At 39.7% G+C, this 24,339-nt stretch overlaps 1 protein-coding gene across 2 annotated transcripts in view; it reads right to left on the bottom strand.

Annotated features, from left to right (window-relative positions):
* Window positions 1-157: 157 nt before the first annotated feature.
* LOC139449629 (uncharacterized) overlaps window positions 158-24,339 on the bottom strand; it is a 46,494-nt gene continuing 22,312 nt past the window's right edge. For both annotated transcript variants that reach the window (XM_071231106.1, XM_071231107.1), the window contains exons 5-15: window positions 21,678-21,808; window positions 19,106-19,291; window positions 18,020-18,205; window positions 16,448-16,582; window positions 14,096-14,353; window positions 12,508-12,588; window positions 11,779-12,009; window positions 9,460-9,561; window positions 7,152-7,367; window positions 5,972-6,152; window positions 158-2,940 (exon numbers count right to left, since the gene is read on the bottom strand). In XM_071231106.1, the coding sequence (XP_071087207.1) occupies window positions 2,724-2,940; window positions 5,972-6,152; window positions 7,152-7,367; window positions 9,460-9,561; window positions 11,779-12,009; window positions 12,508-12,588; window positions 14,096-14,353; window positions 16,448-16,582; window positions 18,020-18,205; window positions 19,106-19,291; window positions 21,678-21,808 (1,924 nt within the window). In that variant the 3' untranslated portion in view covers window positions 158-2,723. The remainder of the gene's footprint in view (window positions 2,941-5,971; window positions 6,153-7,151; window positions 7,368-9,459; window positions 9,562-11,778; window positions 12,010-12,507; window positions 12,589-14,095; window positions 14,354-16,447; window positions 16,583-18,019; window positions 18,206-19,105; window positions 19,292-21,677; window positions 21,809-24,339) is intronic.

Here is a 24,339-nt window from a genome sequence, read left to right as displayed (position 1 = left end):
TCCATGACAGTCTGTTTCCGACAGACACTTACCCAGAAGAGTTTATACACTGATTAACAGCATGTGCAGAATACTCAAAGTGAATTTGTTAGAAATGTAATGGAGGTTCCCAACCTCAGCCAAGTACAAGTCTGATTATTGTCACATCCGACCATATTTTCTAATTCTCACTACAGTTGAAACTTTTCAGTAGGGCTGCATGAAATTTTCCTCCACCTGCCCGACTGTCTGGCAGATACTTTTGATACTACTTATGTATTCAGTTCTATCATAACTCCTTGTAGATTCTCAAGTACTTGTTTCCATTATTTCAACTGAGACAACACGCAATTTGCATCTTATTTTTTGCGATTTTTCAATATTTCTAATGTCTGAATGCGGGCAGGTAACTTTGAGTGAGTGAGTTGGGTTTAATGCCGCTTTTAACAGTATTCAAGTTATATCACGGCGTGTCAGGTTAATGTAGGGGAAACAGAAGTAATGCAGGTCTCAGACGTTTACCACTTTGGTGAAACCCACGAGCACGGGTATGGAGCTGACAAACCTAGGAACATAATCACGACGAGGCGGGATTCGAACCCACAATCATAGGTTTCTGGCTTGCCCAAGGGATGCAACTCTACACAGCGAATCGCAGCGCTTTAGATGACTAGGCCACCCGTGCCCCCCAGGTAACTTTGAAGATGGTCAGGCAACACTTATGGGTCACCTGCCCGACTGTCTTTTTCGGTTTTGAATTATTTTAAACACTGTCATGGACTATGTCTCTGAGATCTGAGGTGTGAGCTCAGTCAGGATGGGTCAGTAAACAGGGACCATAAACTGATGTGAAGCGGGGTGCTTTGTGGTGAGGCCAAATTTATAAAAATAATTGATCTATCATGGCCTTGGTAGGATTTCATTGAAACACAAAAAATATCCCAACATGCTAAATATGTACACTGCATAAAAGTTGACACTGATCATAAGACTTCATCCAACAGTAAACAGTGATCATGTATATTCTCCTGTCAGTACAGACATGCACTTTGAATGGGTTTTTTCTCTCTTTTCACTCACTTCCTGTTGATGAGAATGACATTAATGTGAACTGGTGTGTGTATCTTATAACAAAGGCCAATAAATATTGTCATAATGGTTTGATATTACAAGGCATGAATATACAGTGCATATTTCTTCATATGATTTGACATTCCAGCAGAGTATTGAGGATTTGTGTTAATTTTTACCAAAGTTACATCAAGTATTAAATGCACACTGGGCAGTTCCTTACTAGAACTATATTAATATTCTACATCATGACACACTAGAAAAGGTCTTCAGCAACCAATGCTTGCCACAAAAGGTGACTATGCTTGTTGTAAGAGGTGCATAATGGGATCAGGTGGTCAGGTTCACTGACTTGGTTGATGCATGTCATCGATAACATATTGCGTGGATAGATGCTCCTGATATTAATCACTGGATTGTCTGGTCACGATTATTTACAGACCACCGCCATATAGCTGGAATATTGCTAAGTGCGGCGTTAAACAACAAACAAAACAAACCGACATGATGACACCTGACAACCTTGCACTAACGACCCCTGGTCCATGGAAACAACGGGACACACAACATTGTGTCAAGGTAACTCCTATTCTTTATATTCTACCGGGAAACAAACAAATATTGCACTGTTATATTCATGTTAATGTTATTGATTCTCCACCAAATTCTACTCTTTTAGTGCCCTGCTTGAACACCCCATCCAGTTACGCTGGACATAATGCAGAAGGCTGGATAAGCGGAGTGCTTGACACACAGCAGGGTACATGTTAAACAATCCATCTGGATAACAGAGGGCCGGCCATCAGGTACACTTCGAGAGATGAATGAACCAGCGCTTTTATTGGTACCATATTCGACATAATAAGCACCCAGGGTGCTCTCCTCAAAGTTAAAAAGAGGGGGCTCTTATTAGAATAATATTTTGGTGAAAAAAAACAGAGTTGAAAGATCGTAAATTTTGTGTTTTATGCTAACAGCCGGAAATGATACAAAAGAAAAGTCTGTGTGTATTATACAAGACAGATATATATTTCCAGATTTTAATTGCCCATAATTAAGGGTGCATATAACACACAAGTGTGTATTATACACAAATAAATAAGTCTTGTGTACATTGATCATTCGGAAGGGTGCTAATTGGGAATGTTCACTAGCCAATATAATAGCAAATTTCACCGTGGGCGCTTATTAGAGCGAGACCCTTATTATGTTGAATACGGTATGTGACTTTAATTCTCATGACATGAGGTGTCATGAGCGTAGAAAACATAATCTCCAAGGCTATATACAGAGAAATATATAATGAATGGCTAAACATGCTAAAGATGATCTCTTAGTTCTTTTAGCACAACAAATATCAAATACATGTACATGACATATACCACTCAACTTTTCCAGGTTTTTGATGATGATGATGATTAACAAATAACTGTTGTGAATGAACAATATTTTTTCGAAAATATATTTTTTTGTGGGGGTTGGGGGTCGATTGGAGAGTGAATGGACTTCAACACTTATAAACAGCATGGACAAATAAAAATCAGTATGTGAGACAGCGCAGTCCTTAACCTCTATTATTTTCTGAGATTCAGATCTAGTATTTGTTTCAGCAAGTGTCAAGAGAGAATCTAACTAAAATGTGCTGGTAGAAGAGAAGAATGGGGTTTTGCGCCTCAAAACTGATGGGACCCATTATCTACATGTATATAATACTTTCTGCAAGCAGGACAGCCAGGGTGTGCTGTCTGTAGTAGACCTATGATGTCAACTCTGTGGTGATCTGGATCAGAGAAGTACCGCACCAGGTGACATGCAGTCTTGCCCTCCTGGATCATGAACGTTAGTATGACATGGGCAGGGCTGTTGCGCAGGTCTTCTCTCTTCGCCCACCTGAAGAACACAAATGGACATCATCATCATCATCATCATCATCATCATCATAATAGGCTGTTTATATTGTGCATATTCCACACCCTCAGGGGCATGCTCAAAGCGCTTTTAATCCCCTCGTCACTGGATCAGTGTGAGCTAAAGAAGCATTCTCAGCTCCCTGGGGAGTATACAACCCAAGCTGCCAGTTAGGCAGTAGAAAGTTAACAACCTCATCCTACCAGGTACCCATTAACTGCTGGGTGAACAGAGGCACATTTTGAACAAAGCCACTTTCCACAGGAGATGCCGACCATGCTTAACCTTACCTGGTTTATTACCTGTGTGCTGTGCACAGGACCACGTGACACCACATCAGGGAAGTCACTATCAGTGAATCACACAGTTTGTCTGTTGTTTGCCACACTCAGCAATATCAGCTATATCAGTGTATTTAATGTCTGTCTGTAAATAATCCAGGCTGGACCAGACAAACCAAAGATCGACATAAAAAACATAGATCTATGCAATTGAATACAATTATATGAATGAACAAAGTCAGCGAGCAAAACCCTTAAACATGGCAAATTTCCACTAGTCCTTATGATACCTTAACTATTTGGCAAGGACTACAGGACCAGTGCCAACTGCTGACGCTGATGACCACCCAGTCCCGTTAATCACCTCTTACGACAAGCATGGGTGGCTGATCTGGGGAGACAGATAAAAAATCAAGGAGATAAAAAAGGGGTATTAGCAATTCATCAATCAGTTTAGCAGATAGGCTACGTATTTCATTCAGCACTGATACTGAATGCATCTTTCAGTGCCATGTTGTGAAGCGCTGGGTCATTGCAGGGAATGAAGAAGCGAGTGAATGTTGTTTAACAATGTAGTCAAAAATATTTCAGCCATATCGCAACAATCTGCTAATGATCCAAGTCTGGATCAGGTTGACTGCATGAACAATGATCCACACAACCAGGTATGAATGAGTGAGTGAGTTGGTTTTATCCCCGCTTTGAACAGTATTCAAATTATATCACGGCATGTCAGATTGATGTGGGAGGAAAGTGATGCAGGTCTCAGACGTTTACAACTTTGGTGAAATCAACAAGCATGGTTCTGATGCTGACAAACCTAGAAATATAATCGGGGCGAACCGGGATTCAAACCCACAATCATAAGTTTCTGGCATGCCCAGGAACGCAACTCAACACAGTGAACTGCACCGCCTTGGACGACTGAGACACCTGTGCCCCCTCAGGTACGACAGCGCAGTGATGACACAAGCATCCAGGTCATACACTGCAACCACCCAATCCTCACTAACTGACTCCTACTACTATACGAGCTTATGATCATTCGAACAAATCGGCGAAACCGCATTATCAGTGGTTCATAATGGGAAAGGGAGGTCACTCTCTTTGCAATCTGGAGCTATCTCAGTTGTTTTAGTATTTGCAAATAATGGTGTCAAAACATTAATTTGCCATCTAATCCCTAAGGTAATCATTATTCTTTCCATCTGAAATTTGCAGCAAATTGAAAATGGTTCTTGCCAAAGAAATAAAAAAAATGAAACACTAACACTATTTTTTTCCCAGATGTGGGCCCACATTAGTTATCTGACTAGAGATGGCTGTAGGTGGGTCCACATTTTAGAAAGTCAGTAGTTGTGATTTGCACATCCTCTTAGGGTGGCTTAGTGCTGATGAAGGCGGTTGGGTAGCCTAGTGGTTAAAGATTTTGCTCTTCACGCCAAAGACCCTGGTTCGATTCCCAACATAGGTACAATGGTGTCCCCCATCAAATATGGTGATCAATATAGGTGGGCCCTCATTTATAAATCATGACGCTTCCATAGGTTGGCTTACAGATAACCATTATCTAAACTGTGCACCCACTTTTCCCGTTAGGTAAACATGGTATAGGGATTGAAACGGGAGCGCCCACATTTGTAAAACACAAAGCATCATTTAGTTGACTTAGTGGGCCATGGATATATAGCAACAGATATTATTCTCATTTTGTTATAGTAATGGGAGATGACTTGACAAATCAGGCAGGCACAGAGAGTCCAGGAACAATGTCACCTGCTCATCACTCTCATTATATTTTTCACAAATTCACAGTTTTGCAAAAAACATAGGAAACTTACTTCAAATTACATTTCGATAGGCTATAGCACTTAGCCAGCTTTTGCAAATTAACACATCACTCCAATCATAAAAGTCATAGGCCATATGAACCTGAAAATTGTGTCTAAACTTGAGTTGAACTTCGACATGAGACAAGCCCAGGACCAATAACCTCAAACCTTTCTGGCAACTTGAAATAAAAGAAATAACTCCTGAATATTAAGAAGCCTAAAAATTTGTTTTGTGATGTTCAAACACATTTGTACATCTGAACATTCTAATTCAATTAAAATACAGGAATTTTTTCAGGGCTTGACTGGTGGAACTTGATTAAACTTGCACTTGGTGCATGTTGACATAATACCTAGTTGCTCCAGACAAAATCTGTTTGCACCTTGGTCCCATAAATTTTTCAAAGTTGAAATGTGCACATTAAATCTTGAAGTACCCACAGTTTGATGACATCACGCCTCCAAAAGCATGACAAGTTACACATATTGATTACATAGTGATGTAGTAGGGTAAATAAAGCTTAGAGGTGTTGAATGTGTTCAATGATCAATGTTGTGTGGACAAGTTTAGTTTAGTCTGACACAAACTTGAAAGATTTTGACATGCACTTGGCACATGTAGACATAAATATTAGGTTGCACTGGTACATGTTTTATATAATAAAATCAAGCCCTGCTTTATAATGACAAAATAGTAGTTTGTAATTTATTTTTGAATGTGGGCCAACCTCACACTTTTGATTAGGCAAGCAGAGTTAGCTCCCTTCTCGAACCACCAATATCCTGTTTCGCCAACAAATCACGTGATTCAAATCAATGATGGTAAGGGATTTAGGTCTATTCTTTTTGATTGACATCCTTCAACTATATGTATTAAACTACAAAATCAACAACACTTACGTGAAATAATCCACTCTCTCATTTGAAAAGCCAAGTATGTCCATTGCTGCTCCAGAAATTGTCAAATTGATGTGTTTATTGTTTGTAGGTTGCAGCTTCAGAACAAGATCTTCATATATCTTCCTTAGGTGCCTCCTTGCCCTCAGTCCACTGAGCCGAAGAGTACAACTCTCGGATTCCTCTGAAAACAGTTCAACAAGCCAAATAATGAGAGTGTTCACACCAGTGACGTTACTTCAATGTTGGTCCTGTAGAACTGCTTTTTGTATCTGTTTAGTGGCCACCATACTTGTTAAACCCTAACCTTGTCAGTAGTAGAATCCAACTGGATGCCGTTGGTCACCATATAAAATATATCCACAGTGAGCAAACAGAGACACAAAGTGAGCCTGGCTCACTAAGACCCCTGACTTCGACTGCAACATATTTCTAAGTTCAAAACAAAACATTATTTTCTCTGAAAATCCACCTATCAAAATCAAATGTTGCACTGCACTTCTCTTATTGATATAGAAACTGTACCCTGCACTGGAAAAAGAACCATGTAGTAGTTTTCAATTCAGAGGTCGCACAAATGCTGAAGCAAGTTCATAACATCAAAAACACTATATTTTCTTTCTAAAAATATACACATATCAAAATCAAACACTGCACCGTATCTCTTCTATTAGAATGGAAACAGTTCCCTAATTTGAAAAGAAGCCATGAAGTAGTTTTCAAGTCATAGGTCACACAAATGTTTAAGGAAAAACATTCTAAGTCAAGAAATGGAAAAAGCAGCATGTTTTTAGTAAATCCAAATATTGAAATCAAACTTCGCACAACACCTCTCCTATAGGTATAGAAAGTGTACACCAAGTTTGTAAAGAATCTATGAAGAAGTTTTCAAGTTACAGGTCACAGTTTCTGAACTTTAACTCCACTTAGCTTGTTTTCTACAACCTAGAAAACAGTTAATAAACAATAGGCAACATGACCTAAAATTGAAAAACCCGATAATGTTTTTCATTTGAATAATAATACTGTATCTCTGATGAAATGACTCAGTGTCTATGACACTTGATTCCATATCAATGATAGATCAACTAATGGCAACATGTGACGAGGTTACTTTGATACAAACAATTCAAGTTACTCAATGAATACAGAAATACACTTTTTGTAACCAACTGAACTTTACCATCATTTGGGGGAGGGATCGAATTCCGGCTTGCAAGGGAGGTAACTGATCTAGCAGGTCGGAGAGGAGCTTTGGGGTTGGCTCCGCCCATAGTTCTGCCCTCAGCTCTGGCTCCACCCACTACCCTCTCATCTATGTCAGTCATGTCGTACAGACATGGGTTGCTGGGGAGGGAGGTCAGTTCGGCTTTGAGTGGCTGGGAGGGACCACTGGAAGCTGGCAGGAAACAGAACAGGTATGTTATTACTGCATCTGTAACCCAGTGACCCTGTAACCATCTGTAACCAATTCTTGCTGTAAAAGGCAACTATGCTCGCTGACTTGGTTGGTGCATGTTATATTATCTCAATTTCGTGGATTGATGCTCATCATGGATTGTCTTGTCCAGACTCGATTATTTACAGACCGCCGTCATACAGTTGGAACTTAAAGGCCTGCATACTTTTTTATACAGTTTGTCTACAATCTATTACATCTTCCAAGGGCAAGGGAGTTAACAGACTAAAAAAGTCTAGTTTCCAACCTAGTCGTTCTAGCCTGGAATTATGGTGTTTCAGCTGGACTAACAATTCTGAGCATAGTGCAATCAAAATATCGTAATGGAATTGTCATCCTGTTCATAAACATGGCCGATTCCGATCGATTGCAGGATTCGCAGAGCATGTGTACCATCACCTGGGCGTCCACAGATATTTTACAAATCTGTTCATGTTTATAATCAAGGTGCTGAACTTATTTGATGAACTTTGCGTGGCATGACCCGTTTTATTACAATAAAAGTCTTGATTATCGATCAGATTGTCTTCACTGGGCGCCACCATTTTGTTTGATGCAAATGCATGTGATATGAGAGCTTCAATCTGATTGGTCAAAAGGAGGGATATAGGAGGGATTTAACTTGTATCAGCTACTGGTGGCACTACGCTCCAGCCACTTCATTCCAGCCTAGTTCGGCAAGGGTGGAAACTGGACTCTTACAGCCAATAAACTCCTGACTCCCGAGTGTTTACATTTTCAACCACAACCGAGGGTTAGTGTTTTCTCTGGCTTATAAACCCTAAAAAGAGTTTAATTTACATCAAAAATCCAATTTACATTTGGTCATAACAAGGTTTTGGTTGAAAATTGTAATTGGGATTGATGACATGCATCAACCAAGTCAGCGAGCGCATGGCAAGTCAGGACAAGTAAAATTGAACAATTTTTCATTACCTGCTCCAGAGGCTCTATGGGAAAACAGTGGGTTACAAAACTAAACACGATATGTGCGGTTGCTGGTTCGATTCCAGTCATCCATAATGAAAACTTTCATTTCTTGTCTTCGATTTGAGAACATTGGACGTTTGAAACACCAAGTACAACTTTCATCTACTACTCAACTCATCAGGTCTTACTGGGGGAAAAGCAAATCCTCCCAATAGGTTATTAGGAGATACAACACACTATACACAAGTGGCAGTAGGTTTATACAATCTGGTCAAACCCGGACTATGGACTGTGACAGGCACTGGCTGTGAACAGAACAAAGCCATGCAGTGGACCAGACAAGGCAGGGGGTATTGTTTTGTTGTTGTTTAACACCACACTCAGCTATATTCAATTTATATAATCGAGGTCTGTAAATAAACGAATCTGGACCAGACAATCCAATGATTGAAGTCATAAGCATCGATCTAAGCAATGGCATGCATCAAGGAAATTAGCAAGTCTGATTACCACGATCCTGTTTGTTGCCTCTTATGACAAGCATGGGTTGCTGAAGACCAATTAGATCACTTCATTTTCACATACTCTCTGCGAGTAAATTCCTGGCTACAACTAAATATGGTGATGTTTGACTTCTACTTCTGGTGACTACCACAAGTTGGGGCATGGCCCTAACAAACATATTCAGGGTGTATCACGGACTCAAAACCACAGTTTTGTTTGTTTGTTTGTTTGTTGTTTAACGCTGCACTCAGCAATATTCCAGTTATATGACGGCGGTCTGTAAATAATCGAGTCTGGACCAGAAAATCCAGCATCGATCCACGCAATTGGGATACGATGACAAGCATCAACCAAGTCAGTGAGTCTCACCACCCGATCCTGTTAGTTGCCTCTTACGACAAACATGGGTTGCTGAAGACTTATTCTACCCCTGATCTTCATGGGTGCGCACCCACAGAAATCAGATTCCAGAAGGATTGTGGGAAGCAAAAGCGAAGTGGAGCATCTAGACGTGTAGGTCACGAATGCCCAAGAGGCTTTGCCGCTCAACAGTAACATGTTTTTCAGTACACTCTGTAAACCACCACTGAAACTGTACCATCAATAGTCGCTTCTTGCACCGTATTGGCCAGTGACCCCAGACAGCCTTCAGTCCGGAACACTTCCTTTACGTTGGTGTGGTCTACGTTGCCTGTCACATCTGAAAGCAGAGGAGAAAAACACTGCAAGAAGAACCATACAAAAATGTCATGAAATACAACTCACAAGCATGGTCTGTCATGAAATACAACTCACAACCATGGTCTGTCATGAGATACAACTCACAACCATGGTCTGTCTGGAAATACAACACACAACCGAAGTCTGTCATGAGATACAACTCACAACCATGGTCTGTCATGAAATACAACACACAACCAAAGTCTGTCATAAAATACAACTCACAACCATGATCTGTCATGAAATACAACTCAAAACCAAAGTCTGTCTGGAAATACAACACAAAACCATGGTCTGTCATGAAATACAACTCACAACCAAGGTCTGTCATGAAATACAACTCACAACCATGGTGTGTCATGAAATACAACTCACAACCATGGTGTGTCATGAAATACAACTCACAACCATGGTGAGTCATGAAATACAACTCACAACCGAAGTCTGTCATGAAATACAACTCACAACCATGGTCTGTCATGAAATACAACTCACAACCATGGTCTGTCATGAAATACAACTCACAACCATGGTGTGTCATGAAATACAACTCACAAGCATGGTGTGTCATGAAATACAACTCACAACCATGGTGTGTCATGAAATACAACTCACAACCGAAGTCTGTCATGAAATACAACTCACAACCATGGTCTGTCATGAAATACAACTCACAACCATGGTCTGTCATGAAATACAACTCACAACCATGGTGTGTCATGAAATACAACTCACAACCATGGTCTGTCTGGAAATACAACACACAACAATGGTCTGTCATGTCACAACCATGGTCTGTCATGAAATACAACTCACAACCGAAGTCTGTCTGTAAATACAACTCACAACCGAAGTCTGTCATGACATACAACTCACAACCGAAGTCTGTCATGACATACAACTCACAACCATGGTCTGTCATGAAATACAACTTACAACCATGATCTGTCATGAGATACAACTCACTACCAAAGTCTGTCTGGAAATACAACACACAACCAAAGTCTGTCATGAAATACAACACACAACCATGGTCTGTCATGAAATACAACTGACAACCATGGTCTGTCATGAAATACATCTCACAACCATGGTCTGTCATGAAATACATCTCACAACCATGGTCTGTCATGAGATACAACTCACAACCATGGTCTGTCTAGAAATACAACACACAACCATGGTCTGTCACGAAATACAACTCACAACCATGGTGTGTCATGAAATACAACACACAACCATGGTCTGTCTGGAAATACAACACATAACCATGGTCTGTCTGGAAATACAACACACAACCATGGTCTGTCATGAAATACAACTCACAACCATGGTCTGTCATGAAATACAACTCACAACCAAAGTCTGTCATGAAATACAACTCACAACCATGGTGTGTCATGAAATACAACTCACAACCATGGTCTGTCATGAGATACAACTCACAACCATGGTCTGTCATGAAATACAACTCACAACCGAAGTCTGTCTGTAAATACAACTCACAACCGAAGTCTGTCATGAGATACAACTGACAACCATGGTCTGTCTGGAAATACAACTCACAACCGAAGTCTGTCATGAAATACAACTCACAACCATGGTGTGTCATGAAATACAACTCACAACCATGGTGTGTCATGAAATACAACTCACAACCATGGTGTGTCATGAAATACAACTCACAACCATGGTGTGTCATGAAATACAACTCACAACCATGGTCTGTCATGAAATACAACTCACAACCATGGTCTGTCATGAAATACAACACACAACCATGGTCTGTCATGAAATACAACTCACAACCGAAGTCTGTCTGTAAATACAACACACAGCGGTTGTCTGTCATGACATACAACTCACAACCGAAGTCTGTCATGAAATACAACTCACAACCAAAGTCTGTCTGGAAATACAACACACAACCGAAGTCTGTCATGAAATACAACACACAAGCATGACTTGTCGTAAAATATTTTTTATCCATCAAACAATGTGTATCCTAAATAAATTAAATAAAACTTGCCATTACCACCAAATGGCCCAAGAGGTGGCCATCCTGCATTCTAATATATTAACCTAGACATTAAGAAGACATGGGACACATTCGTTCATGCCCAATTATAACCTATAATCAAATTGGTTTATATCATGATCCTACAAATTCCTGAAAGAATGCTGTTTTATACAATACCAGTCAGCTGAATGTTGACAACAACAACGAACAGATCCTCCAGGTGGGAGCACTGCGTCCACAACAAGAAGCTGCCAGCATCCGCCCGTTTGATGGTCACCTTCATCCTGTCCGCCCACTCCTGGTAATCACTAAATGGGGGCCCACATTTCAACCTGAGTATGTCATGGCCCTTGGAGCAACGAGCCCTTATGCTCAATTCTGTTTCCTCAGCAACGGCAAGTTCATTGTCTGAAAGGTGTAACAAAAACACATGAAAATACATTTGAATGTTAATGGGGACACTGGTCATATATCTTAGGAAAATCATTGCTATTCTGCATCAACAATGAAACACTGGAAACAAATAAGCATGAAAATAACTGATAACTTTAAAAAATGCTGCAAATATGTGTTTACTATACCAGGACACGAACACATGAAGGCAGATATTGGAGTCATGATGTCATGTGACCTGATGAAGACACCGAGTAGGATGTCATGTGACTTAAAGACTCCGAGTAGGATGTCATGTGACCTAATAAAGACACCGAGTAGGATGTCACGTGACCTGAAGACACTGAATAGGATGTCATGTGACCTGAAGTTACTATGAACAATGTAATTTGGATGAAAGACACAGATTAAAATGTATTCTATCCAATCATACAAGTGTATGTTTGTTTGCACACTATACTGTAAGTGTAGAAACTAGTTATTTACTCTACCACATGAATCTACTGAACTTACCCGGCAACAGAGAAATCCACTGGTCATCGCCATAGCAGTACCACAACCCCACTTGACACAATCCTGGACCACAGACATCACCTATATATACAAGAGTCCACAACAACAATGAGTCCATTGGCATCTATCGGGTAGAAGATGTCCCAAATTATTGTAAAGCTCTTGTCTTTGAAATCAAACTTAATTTGTGGCCAAAAGAATGAGAGATGAACATACTTTGATGTACAATATTTTGACTCAGAGTCATTGCCATTTTCTTAGAATGATAGATTTGGCATTATTTCCAATGGAATATTTGATGCATTGAGGATGATAAATTCCATTTGAAATGTATAAAAAAAAGAAGTCGGTATGGTATGGAATGTATTGTACATTGTATTTGTAAGTATTGCACTCCTTAAATCAACCACGAACTCTTTAGCCTGCAGCCTCAGGGTTTTGCGATACTTGCTATGTATGCTAAATGGAATAAAACACTAACATTTATGATTAGTCGTGTCCTTCATATCAGATGTAATTTATGTTATCTTACTATGCATATTTTACAGATAAAAGTTCATTATTTAGAATAGTTACGCCGAGTGCAATTCTCAGGCTGACAAGGGAGAGAACTCCAGCCTATCTCGGTACAGGGAAAAGTTGTGTATGGAGGCCGGATTTGGACAAAAACAGGACATAATTCCACCTACCACTAAGTATGATGATGCCAGACTTCACTGATTGATCCAGACAAGTGCAAACAAAGCACAAGATAAATTCAGAATGTGTAATAATTAATTCACTTCCGTTACCTTACTTGTCATCATGAACATGCAGACCGTCTAGTTCAGGTCGATAGAGAAAGTTTACTTGGGAAACTGCGGGTTATATCGAAGTCCATTGACAGATGGGGGTAAGGCAATATTAAAAAGATGTCAGAAATAAGTATCGATGTGTTGATAATTGCTTACTTACAGGAGACGGAACATTACAAAGAAATTGAAATTGACATGAAGCGGCATTTCCTAGTTACTGATTTGCATTAGTAAACCATCGCTAGGAAGCATGTCCCGCGTGAACTATCGGAAATCACAAATGCCATGATACGATAAATGCCACGGTACAACAGGGTCCGAGTATAAATCAACCATGCACTCTTCAAATCAACCATGCACTCTTCAAATCAACCATGCACTCTTCAAATCAACCATGCACTCTTCAAATCAACCATGCACTCAACACCATTCACAAGCCACTGCACCCGTGAAGATCTGGGATAGAATAGATCTTCAGCAACCCATGCTTGTCTCCCCGTGAAGACCTGGGGTAGAATAGGTCTTCAGCAACCCATGCTTGCCATAAAAAGCAACTAACAGGATCGGGTGGTCAAGCTCGCTGACTTGGTTGACACATGTCATCATATCCCAATTGCGTGGATCTATGCTCATGATGTCAATTGCTGGATTGTCTGGTCCAGGCTTTGATTATTTACAGATCGCCGTCAAATAGCTGCAATATTGCTGAGTGCGGCTTTAAACAACAACAACAACAACAACAACAAGCCACTGTAAGCTGGCCACAACATATACCTGGTGAAACACACACATACCATTTCCACTAGGAACCTCACGCATAACAGCTCTATATGAAGGTGGTGGTTCCTTAGCTTCTTCATCAGTGCTTAGCCCATCACTCTCTCCCTCTCCCTCTCCCACATCAACCACAACCTCGGACTGTGACAACTGCTCACTGCCCTCACTCCTGCTGCTGGAACCGGTGCTGGTGATCACAGATGAGGAGGAGGAGGAGGAGGGGGATGTGGATAAGAGAGACTCATCCTCCATTTTCAGATTCTTCAATGAAAAATCTGGAAAGGTACATTTATTTTAATTCAGAACAAAAAAAGCAACATTATGAGCGAGGGACTGCAGGAAAATGACCTGATTGATTTCTTACTTTGATTCATTGTCCATATTTGAGTCTATGATTACTTATAATCTCAAACCATCCAGGTTTCAGCTTTCAAGGACAGTTGGACTTTGATAACAGTAGCTCACCTGGATATGAAATCAACAGTTTTAATGACGTGGTGAGGTGAAATAGGGTTTAATGTAGGGCACAAGATTATTGCACTCATATAGTGATGTATTAAAATGAATGATCCGGCAATAGAAAAGGAATTCTTATTTACCCTTTTTAAGAGAGAAACCAAAATATATGACTGATGCCTTGAAAATATGTCAGCCATTTAATTCATTACAATCCATATATGGTTCAGGGGATGTCAGAAGAGAAAGTACCCCAGTAGCTGTCATTGTGCCGACCAGATTGATGATCCAACATCCGAAGGTATGACCCATGAGGGTTCCTTGTTAAATAGGACCCCAGCAACTCATGCGATTTGGCATCCTCCCAAGGCAAGGGAGTTAACTGACTATAAAAGTCCAGTTTCCAACCTCGCCGAACTAGGCTGGTATTATTACATTTTGGATGGACTAATGAGTCTATGCATAGTCCAATTAAAATCGTGCAACGAAATCGAAATCCAGTTCGTAAACTGTCATGCAGATTTAGTTTAATCAAGGTGCTCACGCACTGGGCGATGTAAGACCCGTTTTATCACAACATAAACCATGATTATCGATCAGATCGTCTTGACTGGGCGACACTGTTTTGTTTGAAGAAAATGCAAGTGATACGAGAGGTGGAGTCTGATTGTTCTAAAGGAGAGGCTTAGAAGGGAGATAACTAGTAATAGCCACTGGTGGCGCTACGATAGAGCCTAGGAATTCCAACCTAGTTCGGCAAGGGTGGAAACTGGACTATTAAAGCAGAGATATATTATATCTATTATATGGTCTCTGATTAAAGTCAGTTAACTCTCTTGCTTCAGGAAGATGGCGATTTTGTGGCCAGGCCAAGCTTGGTGACTTGGTTGATAACAAGCCATTGTATCTCAGTTGTGTGAACCGATGCCCATGATGTCAATCACAGACTATTATTTACAGACTGCTGTCACAGCAGGAATATTGTTCAGTGTGGCTTAAAATAACAAACACAAGGTAGGGAAGCCTACTTCTATTGGATCCTATCTCAGCGGGAGAAGAGAAGGAGCGATGGTTCCACACCCTGATAATGTCCATCCTAACTGAATCATTCTGGTTACAAACAACCAAATATTGTATGAAGAACTTAGAAATAACCTCAGCTTCTGTTGAAGTCCAACACATGACGGATGCGCAGTGAAGAAATTAAATACCTTGAAATTGGGAAATACTTGATTTTGATTGGTCAATCAGAGGTAACAAATCACAATAACCACCTCACATCGAAACAGCTGATAAAACCGCACTGAAATAACATTTGAAACTTTGTACTGTGAGCTCGGTTTCAAATTCAAATAGCACTGTTAAATCTTCAGGTAACCTAGCTCTACATCGAAAACACAGTATGCCTATGTCCTAATTGACGGACATCATCACACATCTCAAGCTGATCCACAAAGGAATTCACAACATTACTCTGTGGCAGAGGAGATGTCTTTGAAGAGTGAGTGAGAGAGTTTTGAAACACCGCTTTTAACAGTATACCAGTTATATCATGGGGGGTCAGCTTAATGTGGGAGGAAAACCCAAAGTGACGCAGGTTTACCACTTCGGTGAAACCAACGAGTATAGAAACATAATAGGAGCGAATTGGGATTCGAACTCACAATCATAGGTTTCTGGCGTGCCCAAGGGACGCACAGCGAATCGGAGCGCCTTAGATGACTGGGACACCCGTGCCCCCTTTCTTTGAAGAATTCCTGGCACAAGAACATACAGCAGACATGCAAACCTCATGGAAGATGTCAAAGTGAGCTAATACTTGTCCTATTCAACGTGAGAATGAATTAGTTGTAATATGAGAGTATATTTTCTAACAATGATGTGATGTGTGATGACAACTGAGACATATTTACCTGGCTTTTTTCTATTTTTTCTTCTACATATACAAATTATGCATAGTCCAATTACGAAGAGTACCAAAAACACCCCGATGCAGATTGTAGGCGTCTTCCAATCAGCTGCATCTTCAGGTTCGTGGTTCCTTGAAACTGACAACATTATTTGAAATAATAATGGAAAGACAACTGACTAAAAGTTTGACAGCAGATATTTAAATCCCACTAAAGAATATCACATTCAAGGTATAAATCTTTAAGAGCTTGGACTTCAATATGAAGAATGAGCTAGGAACAGATTTTGAATGCGTCAGAGAGCGTGTGAATGTGGTTTTATTCAAAACTTAGCACTGATGGGTGCGTGGGTCGATGGGAGGGTGAAACTGAGTGGTTGGGTGGGTGGGTGTGAGGGCTAAACCGAGTTGGTGGGTCTTTGGTTTCTCAGGCGGGCAGGCTTGTGAGGGATAATGTAAGTTGCTTGGAGTAAGATGAAAGGCATTGCTGTGTGATGGAGTTATAAAAAAGACAAGGCTGTCATTACGAATCCTAATACAGCTTTAACTGTCATCGTTGTTGTGATGATGCACCTGTCCATATCTTGTGGCATGAGTAGCATATTTATGTAAATAGGTTCATGCTTATGTTCTTTTACATTGAACATTCATTTTTGCGTTGGTATTATTTGAATTTCAAAAGTAAATGTGTCTATGACACACAGGGTTGAAGTGAAGGGAAGAGAGTTAGTGAATATTTTGTAACATAAACTGGGTTGCGTTGGGGTGAATTAGATTAGCTAACAAAGTGATAACTATATATCTACCGGTAATTCATATCTGGCCATGTTATTACTCCCTACTGTGAGAATCCCAATCTCATTAAAATCTAAACACAGATCTGAGGACATCCCATTACGGGTCACGGCAGAACAACCTTTCGCGAAACTTTGACCAACCACTGAAATGACTAACAAGAAGTCGACATCAGCCAATTAGAAAGAAGCTTCTAGAGCTTAAGGGCACTCGTTTCAACCTGGGAACTTCCATTTCAGACTACACTTGAAAAATATGTTGACACAGTTCTCGATTAAAATTTTGAAAACTGAACAAACCAACATTCCGGATTTTCTAATATATGGTTGAGATTGTATGACAGTGCTTCCCACATACTTTGCAACGCCTCCTCTGTCAAATGTTTATCCCATGGAAGCGAAAGATAGACTATAATTTTGACAGAATCAGTCGTACGGCCTGTAACTGTTGTTCGGAATACACTGTGTTAACGTTTTCAAGATTGCATGATTAGAAAACACATTCTGACTGTCACTTTCATGATCTGGTAAGCGATGCTTTGATTGGTCGGATGAAAGATCGTTCTGATGTGACCCATAACGGGATGTCCTCAGATCTTTGTTTAGCGATAGCGAGAACTAAGATCTGATTTTAATGAGAGACGAGAGACCAAGGTGGCACCTAACACGTGGGTAGTCAAACCCAGGTACTCACCTAAAACCATGAGGTGACTCCAAATCCTAGCCTCCACAAGTAGAATGTACAGAATGACCAAAGATCAGAGAAGTAAAGCAATGATTACCTGGGGCCCGCGGTGCACAGGTCTTCAAGATGTCCCACAGGCCCTGTACACACTGGAAGACTCGGGACGCGGGCTCATAGTCCGGAGGACAGGTCACCGAACATGTTGAGTTCAGTGGAAGCCAAGCGGCAGTGTCACATGACGCATTCCCATCGGATCTCATGGAGTTCTCCAATGGGGGACAACCTACGAGGATGCAATATTCCAGGAAAATCATGGCGGGGGACACCAGAAATAGAAAATAGTTATCATTGTGTACTACAGATGTCTGAGAATACTACCTATAATAATATATTTAATAATAATTTAATATCTGCACATGATAGCCCCTTGTCTAGAGACCAACAACCATATTAGTTCCTAAAGTAAGGAACCAACATAGACATTGTAAACACACATATATAAATGCATTGACAACACACATTTTTCTCATAATGAACTATCAGTATAAATATTCCAAATGTAGTAAAAACATAAATATTTGTTATAATCATTAAATGCTGATAAAGCCAAAAAAGATAATTTTACAGGTTTTCACCATCTTCCCGAGGCAAGGGATTGACCATAAAAGTCTAGTTTCCACCCTGCTGAACTAAGCTGGAATTTCCAGGCAGTGCTACCATTGGCTATTATGAGTTATGTCCCTTCTATGTCCCTCCTACTGACCAATCAGATTCCATCTCTCATATCACTTGCATTTGCTAAAAAAAAAATGGTGGTGTCCAGTCAAGATGATCTGATCGATAATTAAGATCTATATTGTAATAAAACAGGTCTTACCCCGCAAAGGGCATCAAAACAGGTAGGCACCTTGCTTAAAAACATGAAAACATTTACAAAATATCTGTCAAAAATATGTTTACAGTACACGTTTTGTAAATCCTGCAGTCGACCAACATCTGCACATTTAATGCATGTTATTTACGGACCAGACTATGCATAGACTCATAGGCCAGCCAAAATGTAACTCCAGTATTCCAGCCTAGTTCAGCAAGGGTGGAAACTGGACTTTTAAAGTCAGTTAACATCCTTGCCTTGGGAAGATGGGTTTTCACAATCCATGATGTACATGACTTCTGGACTCACTGTGTGGCACGCATTTGACGCCCTCCCACCGTCCGTCAGTCTGGCATGTGGTTGTCGCCTGGCTGGCTGCCTTACCAGGCGAGACGCAGTTGACTCGGCAGGTGTCGTAGACTCGGACAACCACATTACCGTTGTAATCCCTGCAGTCGACGTCAGCCCCCGTGATGTTCGGTGGAGCAGTGCAGTCTGAAGCCAGAACACATCAGTATTACCATGGTTACAGATAAAACTCTCAACCGGACTTTCATTTTTAGTGGAAGCCTCGGTGGCTGAGTGGGTAAGATCGCTGACTTTGTGTGCCTCACCCTGGCAGGCGTGGGTTCGAATCCCGGACGGGACTCAACCAAAAAAAGTACTAGAATCTGTACTTTACTAAGAAAGTGTTATCCCAAATACAATATTAGTTACATTTGACCACTTTCTAAATGGCACTGTGTATTTAATGGCACTGTGTATTCAAACATAGAAATATACAGAGCATCACTAAACAGGTAGTTTGGTGGACACTTTCTTAAAATACAGAAAATCACATCCTTGTGTCTTCTGATATCAAATATATCTACACGAGTCAATAAACATGTAAAACTAGATCTCACACAATATCTCACCAATGGATGATAACGATGCTATAATACAGACCATTAATCTCCACATACATCGGGAGGGAATTTAGAGTTAAGTTAATCAAGAAAACTGTCAACCTACACCAATACTTAGGTCGGGCTATCATTGTCAACATAGATCAATAATGCTAACTAAATATCGATAAATTATCAATAAATATCAAAAAAGTAACTTTAAGCAAATATGCGAGAAATTCCCAAAAATCAACATAGTTCATTTCACTGGTGAGCAGTGAAACATTTGTTTTGTGGACATTTGAGAAATAACGAAAACTGTTGCTCCCCGTCTTCAACAATTGACATTACTGACATTAACAAGTCTGTTTCGGTAAATCTAAACTTTATTTCATCACTATAGTTTATGTCAGTTATTATCGTGACAACAATTTCATATCGAAAATCGTTAATAGTTCTTCCCATCAACAATAATTCAAAATATCGAACTTTTTAGCCAGCCCTACCAATAATGGCTACTGAATTACTTGCACATGTACAAAGTTAATACTGAACTGTCCAACACCATCCCCTGGTCATCAAGTCATACGCTTTGTTCTCTATTTTGTCATCACCATGTCTTAAACTCTTAAACTCATCATACATTAAATTGTGCCTCCATCTCACATGATTTGGTTGTTTTGTTGTTTAACGCCGCACTCAGCAATACTCCAGCTATATGATGGCAGTCTGTAAATAATCAAGTCTGGACCAGACAATCCAGTGATTAATATCATGAGCGTCGATCCACGCAATTGGGATCGATGACATGCATCTACCAAGTCAGCGAGCCTGACGACCCATTAGTCTCCTCTTACGAACAGGATCGGGTGGTCAGGCTCGCTGACTTGGTTGATGCATGTCATTAATCCCAATTGCGTGGATCGACGCTCATGATATTAATCACTGGATTGTCTGGCCCAGACTCGATTATTTACATCTCACATTAAGTGAGTGGTAGTCTCATTACAGTTTATTGCTCCAATTTACTAGTGGAATGTTCTCGAATTTGATATCATCTGATATCAAAAACACTTTGTTGTTAGTCTCAGTGTGTGAAGAAGCTGCTCCCCTTGGGGATTCTGGGTTTGAACTGGTCCCCAGCAACCCGTGCTGGTTGTAAGAGGCGACCAAATAAATCGGATGACTCGGTTGATCACGTGTCATCGTATTCTGACAGCATGGATTTTTGCTCCTAATATCAATCACTGGTCCAGACACTGTTATTTACAGGCCAATGTCACATAGCTGGAATATTGCTGAGTGTGGCGTTTAACAACAAACTATGGAAGCTGCATGACCACTTTTCCTGATCCATATCATCCATAGCAATACAAATACAACTTCAATTTCCCCCAGTCATCAAATGATAGTGACTGAATGAGGGTTTGAACAGAATTTCAGCTATATCACGGCGTGTGTACTAAATGTGGGAGGAGAGCCAGAAGCATGCAGGTCTCAGACGTTTACCACTTCGGTGAAATCCAAGATGAAATATGAGAATGAGAATATCCTGAGAATACAACTATGGGGCATACTGCCTAGAAGTGAGTGAGTGAGTATGGTTTTACGCCGCTTTTAGCAATATTCCAGCAAAATCACGGTGGGGGACACCAGAAATGGGCTTCACACATTGTACCCATGTCGGGAATCGAACCCAGGTCTTCGGCATAACGAGCGAACGCTTTAACCACTAGGCTACCCGACCGCACCCCCATACTGCCTAGAAACACAATCAGGGAGAACCGGATTTCGAACACATGACAATAGGTTCTGGCACACAAAGTGGAAGCAACTCTGAACACCATATTATGGGGCCAATAGAAAATTGGTAATCCAATCTAGATTCACAAGCACATGTTTGTAACACTATTAGCACAATCTTCGGCAAACATATCTTCGATGTGAAGAAAAAGTTGTACCGGTAACCTAAATGTGACGAGTTAAATAATTACTTTTAATGTATCGGTTCCTGCCTCCCCCGACAGAGCCCAGCCTTGGCCAAAATATTTCTTTTTTTCCATTTAGCATATGAGTTTCAACGGGCAACTCCTTCTTTGTGCACTGACTCTCAGAGCCATATCGTCTGAAACAAATATAATTATCCTTAAGTGGCATTTAGAAGCTGAAGCACCAATAAATAGTGAACAATGATTGAACAGGAATAGTAGATGGTGGCACAGGTACTCATGGGAGCCTTACATGTTCCTGCTTGGTGAACTGCGAACATTGACTGGTAATCTCATTATCATGTGTGGTCATGTTAAGTATAATCACCATGATCACACGTGTATATTCAGAATTATCATCATGATCACATTTGTATATTCAGTTTTATCATGATTATCATCATGATCACACATATGTATATTGAGTATTATCACCATGATCACATATGCATTTTCAGTATTATCATCATGATCACACATTTGTATATTCAGTATTATCATCATGATCACATATGCATATAACACGTCACATTTTAATTCTGGAAACCCAAAAGTCCAGAAACTCTACGGTCTTTGCCCAGTCTCGGTTAAAGGTATTTACAAAATTAAACACACTTAATGGATTTGCGAAACAAAACCAAGAGTTTTAAGTAAAAGAACATGTTCTCGCCCATGGGCGACAAAGTGTAAATATTGAGTTTTTGAACAATTCTTTTTTCATTTTTTCTTCCTTGGTATGTTCCCATGAAAACAGCATGTTTAATTTTGTAAATACCTTTAACCGAGACAGGGCAAAGACCATAGAGTTTCTGGACTTTTGAGTTTCCAGAATTAAAATGTGACGTGTTATATTCAGTATTATCACCATGATTACATATGCATATTCAGTATTATGATCATGATCACACATGTGTATATTCAGTATTATCATCATGATCACACATGTGCATACTCAGTATTATCACCATGATCACATATGCATATAACACGTCACATTTTAATTCTGGAAACCCAAAAGTCCAGAAACTCTACGGTCTTTGCACAGTCTCGGTTAAAGGTATTTACAAAATTAAACATGCTGTTTTCATGGGAACACACAAAGGAAGAAAAAATAAACAATTTTTTTTCAAAAACTCAATTTTTACACTATGTCGCCCATGGGCGAGAATATGTTCCTTTACTCAAAACTCATGTTTTTGTTTCGCAAATACATTGAATGTATTCATTCAAGTATCACGACCCAAAATTTAACTCATTTTAACTTAATTCAACTATTTTAAAGCCATATTGAAATATTTCGCCCATGGGCAAGAAAAAGGTTTGGCCCATGGGCGAGAATATGTTCCTTTACTCAAAACTCATGTTTTTGTTTCGCAAATACATTAAATGTATTTATTCAAGTATCATGACCCAAAATTTAACTCATTTTAACTTAATTCAGCTATTTTATAGCAATGTTGAAATATTTCGCCCATGGGCGAGAAAAAGGTTTGGCCCATGGGCAGGCCCATGGGCAAGAATATGTTCCTTTACTCAAAATTCATGTTTTTGTTTCGCAAATACATTAAATTTATTTATTTAAGTACCATGACACAAAATTTAACTCATTTTAGCTTAATTCAACTAATTTATAGCGATACTGAAATATTTCGCCCATGGGCGAGAATATTTTCCTTTACTCAAAACTTATGTTTTTGTTTTGCAAATACATGCAGGTGTTCTTACCATTTTCATGGCATATAATGTTACTCAATTTTACTTAATTCAGCTATTTTATAGAGTTATTGAAATATTTCGCCCATGGGCGAGAATATTTCAAAACTTGTGTTTTAGTGTCGCATATACATAAAGGTGTTCTTAGAAGTTTCATGTCACATAATTTAACAAATTTTAACTTAATTCAACTATTTTACGGCGTTATTGAAATATTTCGCTTTGGACGAGAAACTTTGGCCCATGGGCGGGAGTGTTTTCCTTTGCTCAAAACTTGTGTTTTAGTGTCGCATATACATAAAGGTGTTCTTAGAAGTTTCATGTCACATAATTTAACAAATTTTAACTTAATTCAACTATTTTGCGGAGTTATTGAAATATTTCAATCTGGACGAGAAAGTAAGACGAGTTCTATGGATGAACAACTTCTTTATTACAATTAGTGAGGCGTCCTGAATCTTGCACTAATTGTAATAAAGAAGTTGTTCATCCATAGAACTCGTCTTACTTCATCACTCCAACTTCTAAATGCCACTGAAAGAAGCTGGACGAGAAAGTTTGGCCCATCTTACATTCTAATGAAATCTCAAAATAATGATTTAATTACATGCGGTGTCGAACTGACCAGCAGGAATTATGTTTCAATGCGATTGAGGAAAACGTGAGTGAATATTGTGACATTAAAGCAACTTTTAACTGCACTTTTGGTATGAAAATGGTAAAACGTAACAGCCTTCTTATGGTAATTCTCATATTCTCATTAGTACGTTGTGTCTGATTACAGTGTCGGCCTTATTTACAGGTGATTCTACAATACTTGCTGTCAGTCAATTACAATCTGCCACACCACGCGTGAATAAACAGTTATGCAGGTGTTGGTGTGGGCAAATACCTAGCCTGTACATGTATATTTTTGTGGATACATGTATTACATATTTTCGTTGATATGTGGATA

The sequence above is a fragment of the Haliotis cracherodii genome, unplaced genomic scaffold, assembly GCF_022045235.1.
Source record: "Haliotis cracherodii isolate W230 unplaced genomic scaffold, xgHalCrac1.p SCAF_8, whole genome shotgun sequence".
Classification (NCBI taxonomy): domain Eukaryota; kingdom Metazoa; phylum Mollusca; class Gastropoda; order Lepetellida; family Haliotidae; genus Haliotis; species Haliotis cracherodii.
Note: the sequence above shows the minus strand (reverse complement) of the source record. Positions and strands in the feature narration are given on the sequence as shown.